This window comes from Vigna umbellata, chromosome 1 (assembly GCF_029865625.1).
Source record: "Vigna umbellata cultivar VRB3 chromosome 1, Vumbellata_1.0, whole genome shotgun sequence".
Taxonomy (NCBI): domain Eukaryota; kingdom Viridiplantae; phylum Streptophyta; class Magnoliopsida; order Fabales; family Fabaceae; genus Vigna; species Vigna umbellata.
The window spans coordinates 15,387,165-15,403,310 of NC_142165.1; the positions used below are offsets into that span (position 1 = coordinate 15,387,165).

Below are 16,146 nucleotides of genomic sequence, written 5' to 3' on the forward strand. Positions count from 1 at the left end.
AATTGTGGGATAATTATATCTTCATGAATAAATTTAACTATTTTCCACTTCAAATAAAATAAAGTTTAATTTACTCAGAAAGTATATTGTATTATTAAAAATTATTTTATCTACTGAAACCATATCGAAAACACAAATGAAAGTTATGCATGATTAACAAAGAAATTGAAACATAAAATTGATTACCAAAATCTTAAAATCTAGACCCAACCAAATAAAAACTATGAAAGCACTATAAATAACATCATTCAAAAATAATTATCACGTATTTATTTGTTTCATTTATTACTATTTTACACATATATATTACCATCTTACACATATATCTCTATTGGAAGTTGGAATGTTTTTACAAACACCAACCTCATTTGAATTTATATTTGGAAACATTTTTAACTAATATATACCGAAAACTTGATATTTGGAAGAACAACTTGATACTTGGAAGAAGATATTTCAAATTGAAAAAAAGATAGTGCTCAAGAATGTTTCTTCTAAAATCTGTCTAAGATATATTTCGGCTTGTAAAAGCATTTTATAAAAGAAAAAACTAATAAATCCATTATTATTAAATATATAAATAAAATTATCATAAGCTAATATATACATAAATTATTAATGAATGTAAATACAGGAATGATTTTATGCAACGAATAAAAAAAAAGTGGTTGATTGGAGAAATAAGTCCATATAAATTGTTTAAATGAAAAATAATGAAAGATATAATGATGGTCTTAATATCTAGGAAGCTAACTTTGAACAGCAACACGGCACACAAACTTAATCCCATTAATATGGACCAGAATAAATTGAGAAAATAAATAAATAAAAAGTAAGAAGGAGAAGACAGGTGTCAATATTATAGACCACATGTAAAGGAATGGGATATGAGATTTTTGTTCAGTGCCATTCTTCGTAATCTCTATCTTCCTTCTTCATTCTGCATTCTGCATTCTGCATTTTTCATTCTTCATTCTTCATCCTTCATACTCCACTCATGGCTACACTCACCAACAATTTACTATTCAAATCCCCCGTCTCCCTTTCCCCACACCCAAAGCTTCTTCCTCTTCTTTCTCATGCCTCTACTCTTCCTTTTCTACCCAAAATACCATCACGGATATCAACCACCCCCAACTATAATCGGTCACCGTTAATCCCCAGAGCCACGGCGGCTCCAGGCGCCAAGAAAGCAGAAAAGAAAGAGAGAGTTCAGCGGGTGCACAGCATCGAGGAGTTTGATTCGGCGCTTGAGTCCGCCAAAGAGAGGCTGGTGGTGGTGGAGTACGCGGCCAGCGACAGCGAGGAGAGCAGCCAGATATACCCTTTCATGGTGGAGCTGAGCCGCAGCTGTAGCGACGTGGAGTTCATCCTGGTAATGGGGGACGAGTCGGCTCAAACAAAGGAGCTCTTGAAGAGAGAGAAGGTGGAGAATGTGCCTCACTTCAGCTTCTACAAGAGCAGGGAGAAGATCCACGAAGAGGAAGGCATCGGTCCAGACATGCTGGTGGGTGACGTGCTGTACTACGGGGACAGCCACTCGGCGGTGGAGCAGCTGCACAGCGTGGAGGACGTTCAGAAGCTCATAGAGGATCACAAGGTGGACCACAAGCTCATCGTGCTGGATGTGGGACTAAAGCATTGTGGACCCTGCGTGAAGGTTTACCCCACGGTGGTTAAGCTGTCCAGGCAAATGGACTCGGTGGTGTTCGCTCGGATGAACGGGGACGAGAACGAAAGTTGCATGCAGTTCTTGAGAGACATGGAAGTAATTCAGGTCCCCACTTTTCTGTTCATCAGAGACGGCAACATCGAGGGCAGGTACGTCGGTTCCGGCAAAGGGGAGCTCATCGGCGAAATTCTCAGGTACCAGGGTGTTCGTGTCACTTATTAATTTTAATTTCTCGATCATTCAGTACATATGTAATGCATGCTTAGCTATCTGTGTTGTCAAGTTCATTTCAAGAGACATATTCCTCATATATACCTGAGAGAAAGAAAAGTGCTTTATATATATATATATATATTTGTTTTGCAGAATGTTGGAACCGTTCCAGAAATTATTTTATTCAAATAATTAGACACTGATAAATTTGATATTTTAATTTGAAGTTTTAAGCAAAAGAAAAAATCGTAATGATTTAATCCATCTAATTTATAAAGATTTCGGATAGAGACCAAGAAAATAGTAAATAAACTTAACTGTAATAGTTAGAAATTAGGAAAGTGATAAAGATTAAAGCGACGACTAATTTTAATAAAGTATACTGGGCTGGATCGGCCTGATTGAGGTTTGACATGAGTAGTTCAGGGTTGGGCCATGTGGTTTAAGGTGGGCTATGTTGGGCCTGTATTATGAAGGGTTGATTTTGATTAGATTTATTTTTAGGGTTTTGAAAATTTGCAAGTTGTGTGGTGTGTTACAGTGGGCAATGAAAAAGAAGAAGCAACGTGGTGACATGTGATTCTCAGAAACATAAGAAGACATGAGATTCAGATCACAGATTTTTCCTTCTTCGTTTGTAGTATGTAGCGACAACCCATATTCGCTGTCATTGTCGCTCATAGACCACTGCGGTTTCAGATCCCAAACTATTAACAAACCAACAAACTAATTATTTTTCTATATTTCTAAGGACTCAACATAAATTAATTTCTTTACATTGTCGTCCACTTTCTCCTTTTTTAATTAAACAAAACATCTATACTTGTTTTAAATTGCTCATATCCACCATTTGGGTCTTCATAGTCAATGTCTTTTGTACCGTACCGTCTCTTGCACATCTAAGCCGACTGTCCAGGATTGACCGAACGACTCTTCCAAGGTCGGTTTTGGAAGAGTCGACCGAACGGCTCTTCCGAGTCCAACTCTCCCAAAGATCGGTATACTCTCGACTTCGTGAACTGAACGGTTCTATCCAGGTTGACTACCCATATCGGCCGACCACATGGTTAGATTACAAACGATAATAGTTCATTAAAACCCCTAATGAAGATTAAGGTGTGATTGGACTGTCATTAGACCGGTGAAAGGTAAAAGCACATTACAACTGGTATAAATAAGAGTCCTAGGTATGATTTCTGGACCATGCTGCACATTATGCACACGACATGCATTACTTGTTGTGCTAACCGTTTGGTCAGTTTATTGACTTGAGCGTCGAAGTGACTTTAATAAGTATCCGTCCATTCGGCTTGAAAAAGGAGGAGAGAGAATGAACAACTTGAAGTGCGAGGACAACTAGGGAACCCGTCCGCCCGCTTGGAGCAAAGTCCACCCGTCCGTCCGATGGGAGCAAAGCCCGCCGGTCTACAGCCTGAAGAGCTTCGAACCCCGTTCATCCGTCCGGTCTTCAACGTTTATCCATGTTTTGGCAGTGGACCTCCAAACATCTTCCAATTTTTATTCGGTTTTTTGTGACGGCTACCAATTTTAGGATACTTTGATTTAAGAGATTAATCAAAGATCTTTATGAGTTACGATCGATTAATAATACACCAAATTATCATGAAAACTATATTAATTTTCCTATTTAAATTCACTTAACGAATAATAATTAGCAAAATAAAGGTTAAAACCTAGGACTCAACCACCAAAGTTATAAAAGCTAAATTATATTTTTTTTTATCTTTTTAATTCTTATATGTAATTTTGGTTTCTCTATTTTAATTTTTTGTGAATGCAATCTCCAAATTTAAATATATATATATATATATATATATATATATATATATAATTAAAAACCGTAAAAAACTGTCCAATAAACATTATGTGATTGAAATTATTATGTATTAAAAATCGTTAACAAATATTTTTCTACTAATTAGATTTATATAGTAAATACTTGTATTTAGAAAAAGTATAACAAGTTTAATGACGATACATGTTATGATAAATTAAAATAAAATTACTATATCCATTAAATATTTTGTATTTTATACTAAACAACATGTGTTATAATTCAGGTTGCTTAGACGAATTTTTTTTCATAAACAATTACAGAAAAATAAAGAAATAAATCATATTTTTTCATAAGCTCAACTTAGTTTATGTATTTCTAAAAATTCTCTTATGTAACATATCTATATTGTTATTTTAAAGTTATATATAACTTAGTTTTAATTTACACAAAACTTCGATTCATTTTTTTCTTTTATTAAAACTTGCGGAAAAACATGTTACAAACTTACCTGAATCATTTATTCTAGACATTTTGTTAAATCTACAGTTTGAAAATATCTTAATTGAAATTATTTTAATTCTAAAATATGCTTGTTGCTCAGTAGTGTTTACATTTGAATTTTGATTTTCGTTTGTTGTTAAAGAGTGTAAACAGCATATCCAAAGTTAGAATCAGGTTGAATATTACTTTTGCTTTTTATATTCGACAATTTTATTTAACAAAATGAGGTTCAACATTATTTTGATTTTTATTTTGGTCAATTTTATTTAACGTGAGATTATTTTTTTGAAGTGTTTTTAATTTTCATAATTTATGTATAATTTAATTCTTTTTATGACGTATTTATATTGTTAATCACATATGCCATGTGTCAATTGATGAGTTTTTTAAATTTCTTAAAAAATTTAAAAAATATACATGTTTTTTAATTTTTTCTTAATTTAAAAACAATTGTTTACAAAGTCAATATTTATATCACATGACAATATTTGTGTGACAAGGTTAATGTCATGTATCATGATGTTAGTATCAAATGTTAAGTTAAGTATCATATGTCAATATCATTGTCACATGTGATTGTCTTATATTTAATTTAGCTTTAATTTTTTTATTTTTGTTTAATTTAGTAGCAAACTTTTGTTAATTTTATTTCATTCAATCCCAAATTTCGAAATCCTATATGTTTTTCTAGATTAAAGCTATACACTGGGTTCTAAAATCTGGCAACTACATCCCTAAAATTATTAACCAAATTTGTTGTTCTAGTTCACATCACATCTTTCAAGTTTTTTAATCCAGCTAATTCTTCGAAATTATGTTATCTAGTTTGTTATTATGAAAAGGGTAAAGTGACAAAAAGAGAGTTTAGAAGTGCATGAAAGAAAAACGTGGGTGCAGAAAGAAAGATGCCCTCTATTTAAAATGGGGGTCCAAACTACAATAGTTAGAAGAAGAAATTGCAGTTATACAAGCATAATCTAATTAAACAATGCAATTTTCTTATATTTCTAATAAAAACTCAGAGTTTTTCCTAGTTTTATATAAACATTCATATTTTTTATATTTTTAAGTGTCATCTATCCCCTTATTACATATAAGAATGACATATTTATTATAATATAAATAAAATATTATGAATAAAATGAATGTTTTAAATTATAAAAAATAAATATTATTTAATTTAATTTTCAATACAAAGTCTCCGAGTTAATCAGTCACATCAGCGTAAATGTGATCAGTCTCATATAATATGCTATGCAACGTCGTTCGAAGAATAAAAAATATGATATTTTGTCTTAAAACAGACATTTATTTCTATTATTAATAAAACAAGGCATCTTTATAATACAAAAGAGAAGATTGAATAGTTAACCATTTGTTAGATACTTAGTAACATTCACTATGTTTGACATTAAATCATGGAACTTCATTTTTTTGTACTATGAATAATATTTAAAGTTTTTTAAATACATAAATACAAATCTCAAATATTCTTATTTTTTTTAATTTAATTTTCTGTGTTGAAATTTAAAAAAACATATAAACATATACATATATACATAACCAATATTATAACCTGACCTAAATATCATAAACCTAATCAATTTGAGCTGATCATAGTTGATTGGTTCGAGCATTTTTCCCCCTTAACAAAGATTGACGTATACCTTTGTGGAAGAGCTCTCAGATGGTTGGCAAGTGACCAGAAGTGGCGACACGGAGAATCTCTGTCAAGTCGTGGATGACGGAGAAGTCGAGCGACTGGGCGAGGAGTCTCTTTATGCTCCACCACTCTGTCAAGTTGTGGATCCTTCAGTTTCACTCTGCAAAGTGTCTCTTTATGCTCCACCGGTATGGAGCTAAGCGAGGCTTGTAACGGGTTTTCGTAAAGTTGCTTGAGTTCTGGATAAACACCCCTTTAATCAGAATCCGATTAAAGAGAAAGAAAGGTGGTGGTGTTCGAATCACAATGCCGGAGGTTAGGATTATTGCCAAAAATTTCATGGACATGGTGGCTTCCATGCCCGCCATGAAGCTGGATAAACTTTACGAAAATGGATTCATCTGTGAGGCTATTCTCAGGTCATTTTTTTTTTCTAGCATTTTTTTTATCAGTGTCACTAATTTTTTTGGGTGAAAATTTTCCTTTTGTTCTATTCTTTCGGTAAACCAGTTGAAGAAATGTCACAAACTGAGGGAAAAGATTATGCATCTTTGTTTGCCTCAGTTACAGATTCTTACCCGTTCACCCTCTCTTCATATGGTGCTTAGTTTTAACTACTTTTGACCTTTATGGAATGCAAATGACCACCAACTCGATAACTTGATGGTTCCTTAACTATTGTGGAATTAGGTTGGATTCTCATTTTAGCTACAAGTGCAGAGTTAAGTGAGTTAGAGAAGTGGCATTTAGTGTCATGAATATGAGTTTGTGACTCTAAATAGTATATATCTTCAAATATCAGGTCTCTTCCGCCTCTTGCGAAGAAATACGTCATACAGATGCTACAAATTGATGTGCCGGTGGCAGCTAAATTGTTGGAGGAGTGGGTGCTTCCTGATGGACTTTCAAAGCACAGAGTAGCCATTGATAGACTGGTTCAGTTGAGAGTTTTCCTTGAAGCTGTTGACAGGTACATATTTATTCACTGATGAAACGTTCTGTTCTTCTTTTTTTTTTTTTTTCATTTTTTGTGAAAATGAGAGCAGGCATTTGAGCTTCTGAATGGTTTGAACTCATTCAGTCAATTTCAAATAACAATTGGAGGAATGTCAGCCCTTATTGTGAAGGATGCACAACTTTTTTGCTTCTTGCAATGTGTTTAAGGGTCTTTGTGATTATATCATATTTTATTTATGGCATGATGTAGTTCAATGGAAAATAGTGCTTATCTGATTTGCATGCTCCATGACATGCATGATATTTGTTTGCTTTCTCCTTTGTTTCTTTCAGAACACAAGTGTAAAGTCACAATCTCTTCACAGCAAAAGGCATTTAATACTTAGCACTGGTCACTTAAGTCTATTGATTTTTTTTTTTCCTTTTCCGACAAGCAAGAGGAATACATATCAATTACGTAGGTCGTTTCTCTGGATTTTATATATTCTTCTTCTTCTCTGTGAGTCTTAGCGTCTAGCTAAGTTTCCATAGTCAGGGTTGTCACTTTTAAAACTTTGGAGCCTTGCCTTATCCAATTTACTTCAGGAAGTTTTTCACCTTCTGGCAGGAAGAATGAAAAGACATACAAAGTTAATCCAACATATCAGAGAAGTCTCCAAAAGCTTTTAGTACAAGGGTGAGTGATACATATTTTCCCTTCCTTTTCTGTTATTGAACCATGGTACAAGTTAGCTTGTCTCTCACTGCTATGATGAGGATGTGATATACAAAATTGTTTACTTTAGGCGTATGATAAAACTATTCTACTTTAGGCATATGGGTTAGTTAACCTCTGGACAGTTGATGGTCTCTCCATGACATTAAACGGCCAGAGTCACTCTTCCTTTCTGAATTTTCAAGAAGAGCGATGCAATTGTTAATATGTAGACTGTACTACAAATTCTTTTTATTTTAGCTGGTAATATTTCCATGCGATTAAATGTGGCAGTGGAACTTTGCCAAGGGAATCAATGCCTTCCAATATTACTGTGAGGCTTCCAACCTTAGAAAATCTCGAGGCTTATGCTCTAGAGCAATGGGAGGTATAATACTTGATCTTATAATTCCGCTTTTTTTTTTTTTTTTTTTTTTTTATAAAACCTCTGCATGTATGTTTTTTATGCTTAACACTGTTTGCTACATAAGTTACTTAAGTTGTTGTTCAATATGCAGCACCTTATATTTTGACTGAAAAGAATCCTAAACTCATCTGTGACTTCGTTTTGTGTTGAACTAGTGTTTCTTATTGCAACTTATAAGCCCAAGTCAGGTTGATAAGCCTTCAAATATTAGCTCTTCTTTGATGAAAGTTTTCCAGCGACGTCTCCTTAGTCACAGGTTTTATGTCCTTTGTAGTAATACTTCTAATTTGTAGCCTTTTCCTGAATGTGTATGTGAGTGTTGCAAACTGTATCGCGTGTTTAATGTCATTTTCTTGTGTGCAATACAGAGACAAAGAAGCTCCAAAACTAACTGAAAGTGGTTTCCAGTTTTTGGTATGCATCAAATGATTTATAAACCAATTGAACTTCTGTAATGCTTTTCCTAAATATAAAAATTGTTTCCTTTGGTATTACAGCTGATGGATACAAATGCACAGCTTTGGTATATTATCAGAGAATATATCTCTAATTCTGAGGTAGCTCTAACTTTTTTTGTTCAATAATATTTTTGCAATTTGCTTTGTACGTGCTCTCTTCATCCACATTTGGTGCAGGAGAGAGGTGTTGAGGCAGCTGAGTTGATCTCATTCATGCTGGAACTTAGTTTTCATGTCATCGGGGAGGTAAGACATTATCATTCCCTGGCGAGAGTTTTATTACATAAAAAAAACTTATAATATTATGGTATTCCATATTATTTTTCTTTTTTGTTCCTTTTTCTTTGGTAATGTTTACTGAAACTGCAATTTTCATGTAACTGGAATGCAATGTGACTTTGACACTTGATATTTTCATTGCATCAGGCATATAGTATAAACACATTGACTGATTTTCAGAGGAGCATAATTAATGACCTGGCAGACCTTGGACTGGTCAAACTTCAGCAGGTTATAATATTTCTGTGCACATTTTTAGAGCTGATGAGGTTCACAATGATTGTAATTGTATGTTTATTCATCAGAATTTGTCTTCCTTTCCTTCTTATTGTGATAACTTTATAGGGAAGGAAAGGAAGTTGGTTTATACCTACAAAATTGGCAACCAATCTTTCAATGAGCTTGGCTGATTCATCGTCTAGAAAACAGGTTTGTTATTGGTTTCAGAATGATTTATTTGATAGAAAATTTAGCTTTTTTTAGGAAACTCGTTCACAGATGTGCTGAATAGTGGAGGATGCTCTATAGCATCAATGTATTTGTCTCAGCTGCATTTTTTCTTTTGTGCCTTGTTCACATAGGGAGGTTTACTCTTTTTTGGCATAATCTATTTTTTTTTTCGATATTAATGTGATTTATTTAAATTAATATGTCGAATTTCTTTTTGCTTGTTCATACGTGTGGGTATGCTTTTGCTGTTATTGTTGTTTAGGTGTTTTGGTTGCTGTTATTCCCTTCTCAATCATTCCAAACATGCACTTACTCATGTTCTTCAGAGTTTCCAAGTTTTACTGGATTTCACGTGGGAGATATCTTGAATTGTTCAAGAATCTTTTGTTGGTTTTAATGAATGGATTCTTTTCTTGTATAGTGACAATATGTAATGCCCTTTTAAAGAATGTTCTTCGTACAGATTTATGAATATTAATGAAAAATGTTGTATTTAACTTTTTTCAGGGATTTGTGGTTGTGGAAACAAATTTTAGAGTTTATGCTTACTCCACTTCTAAGTTACATTGTGAGATATTGCGGCTATTCTCAAGGTATACCACCAAATACTCTGTAAAATGTTATATTTTGCAACTTTTCTCAAATAGACCTCTAATCTTTTCTTACTTTTCCCTTCCATTTTTGTTTTAAAATCACTTATAGATATCAGAAGTTCTTCTTCCTAGACACTATTTTTGGAATATCTTTAACGTTTCTGATACTATTTTTATATGAAACCATTATTAGCTATTAATTGCTGAGCTGCCTATTTCAACGAAATATTATTGCTTATTATCATTACGGGTGATGTATCCAGGGTAGAGTATCAACTTCCAAATCTTATTGTTGGAGCTATTACAAAAGAAAGCTTGTATAATGCTTTTGAAAATGGCATTACAGCAGATCAGGTAAGCATTATAAAATAGAAGTTTTATGCTGTAATATTTGTTTTTAAAATATGATACTTGGTTTCTGCATGTAGATGGTAATGCTATATTTCTTGCTATGCTTTTTGTTTCGAATAAGGGGTCTAATACCGAAGTGTTTATTCTTGAAGGAGTAGGAAGATAGCAAACCCAACTGATCCAACAGTCATTTAGTTGGCAGTTACATGAGCTTGTTAGGTACTTGGGAATTGATTTCTATAAATAGAAGTGCAGTAGATACTACACAGATAGTTTTTGGGAAAACTCATTGTGACAATTCTCACTAGTCAACAATAACAAATTTCTTTTTCTCTTTCTCTACTTCTGAGTACTGTGTGAATTCTTTTATTGTGCATACTATAACAGTTTTGGTTTTGCCTGTTTGCTCCCTTAACATTGTTTTCAGTATTGTAAAAAAAAGCCTTTAAATAAGTAGTTCTTCAGCAAGAACTTACTGAGGTCGTCAATTTTAACTATGATATGCGGGGACCAGCCTCAACCTTAACCTTCATTTGAATGACCTAAATTGATGAATAGATGCATTTCTTTACTATATTATGCACTTCCTCACCCTAACATGCTTGTAGTTGTTGTAGTCACTATCACTGAAGATTTTGGTATCCTTTTACTATCTTGGTTAGTCTTTAAACATTAAAAGTTTACAATGAGCATTCTCTTACACAGACAACCATTTTGCATTGATGTCACAGATAGTCACTTTCCTTCAGCAAAATGCTCATCCTCGTGTTGCAGAGAGAATACCATCTATACCTGAAAATGTCACAGATCAGGTTTTGGATCTTAGTATCATGATTTTGCACGTTTAATGTTTGCTTTCATTTTCTGACATGTAGCATTGTGATGCCAACAGATTAGGCTGTGGGAAGCAGATCTAAACAGAGTTGAGATGACAGATGCATATTACTACGATGAGTTCCCTTCCAGAGTAAGCAACTTGGTCTCATTGATTTGAGTTGGTGTCTTAAAAACATGGCCTTGTGTGTGATAATTTGTGTATGATTTGTGAGCAGGATGTATTTGAAGGTGCATGTGACTGTGCTAGAGAATGGAATGGATTGTTGTGGGAAGATTCAAAGAAAATGCATATGGTGGTTAAGACTGAGGTACATCCATACGTACGAGATTATTTACGCCGCCAAAAGTAGCAGCAATGGCAACACCGCCATCAACATGCAATGGAAAAACCTTTACAAAAACTTCATTGTTTTGTTTCATAATTTTCTCCCTTTTAGAATTAAAAAGGAAATAGAAGATCTTTAATTCAAATCCATGTAATGTAAATGTTTCAGTACTGTTAATAATTTGTTTATTGGTATCAATGCTTATTTATTAAGTATTAGTTCGTTATGTACAATGGTAATTATTGTTCTAAATTTTTTCCCTCGAAGATAAGTTTATAATTTTCAAGTCTGCATAAAATTGAAGGATTACATACCAAAATGTTCACACCATAACTCGAGTTCAACCACATTAAGTTAAAAACTCTACACTTTGGTGACTATATAAATGCATCATGAATTTTATATATATATATATATATATATATATATATATATATATATATATATATATATATATATATATATATATATATAGATATATATATATATATATATATAGATATAGATTATGTAAACTAAGATTTTATATTAATAAATAAAGAATTATGTTTAAGTGAGTTCGAATATTTAATAGATTGTTTTCAAAGTAATTAACTAAATCCGACATCTCGAACTAAGAACATTTCATTAGTTTCTTATTTATTTATTATTATAATGATGTACTTTAAATTTAATGTAAAGATGACAATGTGCAATGTTAAAATATTATAAAAAATATATATTAAAATATAATTTTTCTATTTTACTTAACACATTACCGCTTTATAAATATTCCTGATATTTTTCTACAATACTGACACTTTAATAATTACATTAGAAAAAAATTCTTCGAACTTTACCAAGTTATATGACTGCATCTTTTCATTTGGTAATATAATTTAGAAAAAATATTATCTATATTATTATAAAAGAATTTTAGTTGTTATATAATTTATATCTTTAAAAATATTTGAAAATATTTAACTTATAAATAACCTTTTTTACCAATATCTATAAAACTTATTAGTGACTTTTGATTTTAATTCCATTTTGTTTAATAGTATTGTGATAAAATGTCAACATGTAGCACCTAAAAATCTCTTGATCCATGAAATAATCGTTATTTATTTATCTTAAAATAGTCATCAAATATTAAAAGAGTGACTTCAAATTTTTAAGAATTGAAAATGAAAGAAAAATGTACTATTACTAAAACAAAATTTACATATTTTACATATATTATATATAGATTGTCATTTCAAATTTCCTATGAATGAAAATTTTAAAAAATATGGGAAAAAACAAACAAAAACTTTAAAACATATTTAAGTAATTTAATAAATTCATTACTGAATTTAATTCTTCATTTTTCTTTATCAAAATTAAATTTCACGGCACTTTAAGAAAAACTTATGACTTATGAGGTTCGAGCCTTACTGTCGGAGTAATTGGAAAGGAGTTGAAAAACTTGTGACTTTATCATGTCTACATGTACAATTCTTTAGCAACATATACACTGAAATAATACAAGATTGATTTGGTCTTTTGTATATATATTTTTAATTAATTATGTCCTATTTTTTTAAAATAAAAAACTTAATTATGTTTTTATTTTTGTAAAAGAAACTGATTTTTTATGTTAAATTTTAGTTATTTAAAAATATCAATTGCTCAAATTTTAATTTGTTATATATGTCAAAATTTCATTTGATTTTTAATTAAAAATATCATATGTCAAAATTTTAAAAATGTTAAATTTAACATCCCAAAAATACAGCTATAATCTATATATTAGGATAATCACATTAATAATAATCCAAAATCAGTCTTACACTAGAGTCGAGCGTACGCTCATGACCGAACGGCCTTACAAAAAGACTTTCAACTAAACTGCTCAAGGTAAAAGAAATCATGACCGGACAGTTTACAAAAGAGAAATACCGAACGGTCATACCTAACAAAAAGGAAGGTGATCAAACGACCACCTTACTATAACTAGATTATTGACCGAACGTCCTACTGTTCGGTCTTTACATCAATTTCTTCCAAATTTTCTTCTTCCAGCAGCTCGCCTCCTTCTGCTCACATCCACACGGATGATCATTGCAATGACAAGGACGGACGTACAAAACCAGACACGACAGGAAACGCAGGGTAAGCTTATGTAATTTAATTCATGCATAAACATACATTCCAAACAATCCAACAAAACAAAGTACATTTCATCATACATATCATACGAAGCCTAGTACTAGACTAACTGTCCGGACTGTATGAAATCTGTGTAGCTACAGGCGTTCGTGCACCCGGGTGAGTAACTGGAATACTCTCATCAGCTGCCACCCGAGGTTAATCCTATTCATCCAAAGTACCCTTAAGGACGGGACCTCCTGCCGTTTCCACATATGACCTACCCTCCTCTACGTGAGGACGAGTACTCACGAAACATCAGGATGAACTGCCAGCACTAGCATAACCACAGTCATACTTTACAAATCTCAATTCTCAATCCTGAGTCGTTCCTCCCTGGAACGCTCGTACAAATCCACAACATTCTATTCATCTCATATTTTCTTCATCCTTCTTTATCAATCATCTCAAGTTTGTCTTTCATTACCAATCATTTTAGTTTCATCTTTCACTTTCAACCATTTCAATTTCCTATTTGATCAAAAATTTATAAAGACGCCAGACCGAACGTAAATCCTCACTCAGAACGAGGACGAACACTTGAGACGAGACAGATAGGTCTCCAGTTACAGAATAGAATAAGACCGAGAGGTTTACTGTCGGTTTGAGAGAGAACCGAGTGTAATAGATATAGCAAGGAACGAATGAACCGAACGTTCATTACAAAGTGAATCAATTATATGAACCGACTCTTGATAACTCTGACCTAACGCTGAAAAGACCTCGCCAAAGGCTACGATTCTAGGCTGGAACCAATCGATACAGACACTTCAAGATATTCCAACAATAATACTTAGAAGAATTCTCATGAAGAAACCGAACGCTTATGAATATTTAACTTATTTGATTTTACATCAAGAAATCCGAATGCCAGTAAATCACCGAGCACGGTAGAGAATAAAATTCTATTGAAGTTAAACGAACGTTATTTTCATCAAGATAGATTATACAAGAAACGAGTACGAGCGCTTGGTGTAAGACCAAGCACAACTCAGTACGAGCGCTTGGTGTAAGACCGAGCACTACTAAACTTATAATAAAAGACTTGATAAATATAATAAGATACTATCGAACTAGTGTTTACGAACAACGGAAATATACCATTAATATATATATATATATATATATAAATTGAGTTTATCACAGGATACCTAGATACAACTGTTCTTGGCCGAACGCTCAGGCATAGTATTACCACCCGAGGACGCTCGTCCTCAACTGGGATTCTCTCCAAATGAAAGAATCCCGTTTCAACTAGGTTTACCAAGAAAACCGAACGGTTAATGACCGTTCAGTAACGAACTTACACTTTTATATGAGAAATTTCATACCAGACTTGTTTATTTTCAAACTCATTTCTTAACATATAGTTTCATAACTTTATACATTTATATTATAATCAACTTTCATACTTCATACAATCCATATCATATAAGTTTCATATTTTTCATCCAGGGCAACCATCATATATCATATAGTCAAATATCACAATACTCATACTTCACTTTAATTTTAGTAACTCAACGAACGTTCATTCAATCCAATCACATCAGTAATCATGCATCAAAATCATTCAATCAACTAAACGAACGTTCAAACATTTCAACAACATACAAATTAAATTAAATAAGTTTCCCTTACCTCTGAGCGTGACCGAACGTTCCCAGATGCCGAAATACAATTTCCCCACCACAGGTTCTCCCACCGTCAACGCTCGACAATTCAAACTACAACAAGTGATAACCCGACACTATCAGAACCACTCATTTTAAGAATGGTGATCCACGCACGAACCCAGAACTGGGTTTGTATGTTTAGGGAAACGAGTGACAGAGCGAGGGGAAGGACTTACCAGCCCAGCTTCACAAACCGAACGGTTTATTTGGAAGCTCTTGACGCCGGAAGTGCTCCTACGGTCCCGGAATAGTGATTGGAGGAGAGAAAGTGGGTGTTTTCTCAGAAAGAAGATGAAGAGGATGTAGAGAGAAGGAGGAGAGATTGAGATTCTTCAGAAATCTGAAAAGAGGGTGCATGCAGAGAGTAGAGTGTTTTTCTAAAAATCCAAGTTTTGCTTCCCACTCAAAAACGAACGTCCCCTCCTCAGTCAACACCTGTTTCCCACTAACTGATTTCTGACTCCTCTCAGCTTGACACCTGGCGTTCGTTATCTGAGTGTCGAGCTCCCCTCTTGACACTGAATTCCACTAAACAAATACGTGCGTGGATTTTACTGGTTTCTGACTTTTGATTTTACTGGTTCTGACATTAAAATAAAAAAAAATCAAATTTTGACACAGACAATGTTATATAATATTTTCAAATATATTAAATCCAGTTTGAGAGCAAAATATATATTAAATATTTAAAAAATAAATAAAAACTTATTTAAATAAAATGTTAAATATGTTTTTAGTCTTTAATTTTTAATAAAAATTAAAATTAGTCATTTTTTAAAATTTTGGACTAATTTAACCCTCTATCTTTAAAACTACGTAAGTTTAGTTATTTTAACTAAATTTTGTTAAGTTTATTTAAAGTTTTAAATATCTTTCTCAATTAATATTGAATAAAAAAATGTGTCAAACAATGTAAAAAACTTAAATGTTATCGTAAAATATGTTTGAAACTTCAAATAACCAACAAATTTATTTAGAAAAACTAAATTCACAAAATTTTCAAAGTTAAGAGATTAAATTGAATCAAATTTTGAAAAAATGGACTAATTCTAATTTTCATTAAGGAATAAAAACATATTTAA

At 32.5% G+C, this 16,146-nt stretch overlaps 2 protein-coding genes across 2 annotated transcripts; both read left to right on the plus strand.

Moving 5' to 3' along the window:
* Positions 1 to 920: 920 nt before the first annotated feature.
* Positions 921 to 2,040, plus strand: CDSP32 (chloroplastic drought-induced stress protein of 32 kD). Its single transcript, XM_047303982.2, has one exon. The coding sequence runs from the start codon at positions 998 to 1,000 to the stop codon at positions 1,892 to 1,894; it is 897 nt and encodes a 298-aa protein (XP_047159938.1). The 5' UTR covers positions 921 to 997; the 3' UTR covers positions 1,895 to 2,040.
* Positions 2,041 to 5,779: 3,739 nt separating this feature from the next.
* Positions 5,780 to 11,445, plus strand: LOC124830311 (transcription factor-like protein). The gene is made up of 15 exons (XM_088097306.1): positions 5,780 to 6,266; positions 6,650 to 6,817; positions 7,412 to 7,480; positions 7,793 to 7,886; positions 8,081 to 8,181; positions 8,294 to 8,339; positions 8,423 to 8,482; positions 8,561 to 8,629; positions 8,810 to 8,893; positions 9,008 to 9,091; positions 9,620 to 9,705; positions 9,969 to 10,059; positions 10,788 to 10,868; positions 10,949 to 11,023; positions 11,109 to 11,445. Exons 1-15 carry the CDS (start codon positions 6,154 to 6,156, stop codon positions 11,241 to 11,243), a joined length of 1,356 nt encoding a protein of 451 aa, XP_087953432.1. The 5' UTR covers positions 5,780 to 6,153; the 3' UTR covers positions 11,244 to 11,445.
* Positions 11,446 to 16,146: the final 4,701 nt, after the last annotated feature.

Bases quoted from the DNA above. Each gene is read 5' to 3' on its own strand.
- CDSP32 (XM_047303982.2), top strand. From the start codon at position 998: ATGGCTACACTCACCAACAATTTACTATTCAAATCCCCCGTCTCCCTT.
- LOC124830311 (XM_088097306.1), top strand. From the start codon at position 6,154: ATGCCGGAGGTTAGGATTATTGCCAAAAATTTCATGGACATGGTGGCT. The intron at 7,887-8,080 runs GTATAATACTTG...GTGTTGAACTAG, and splicing joins ATGCTCTAGAGCAATGGGAG to TGTTTCTTATTGCAACTTAT. The intron at 11,024-11,108 runs GTAAGCAACTTG...ATTTGTGAGCAG, and splicing joins ACGATGAGTTCCCTTCCAGA to GATGTATTTGAAGGTGCATG.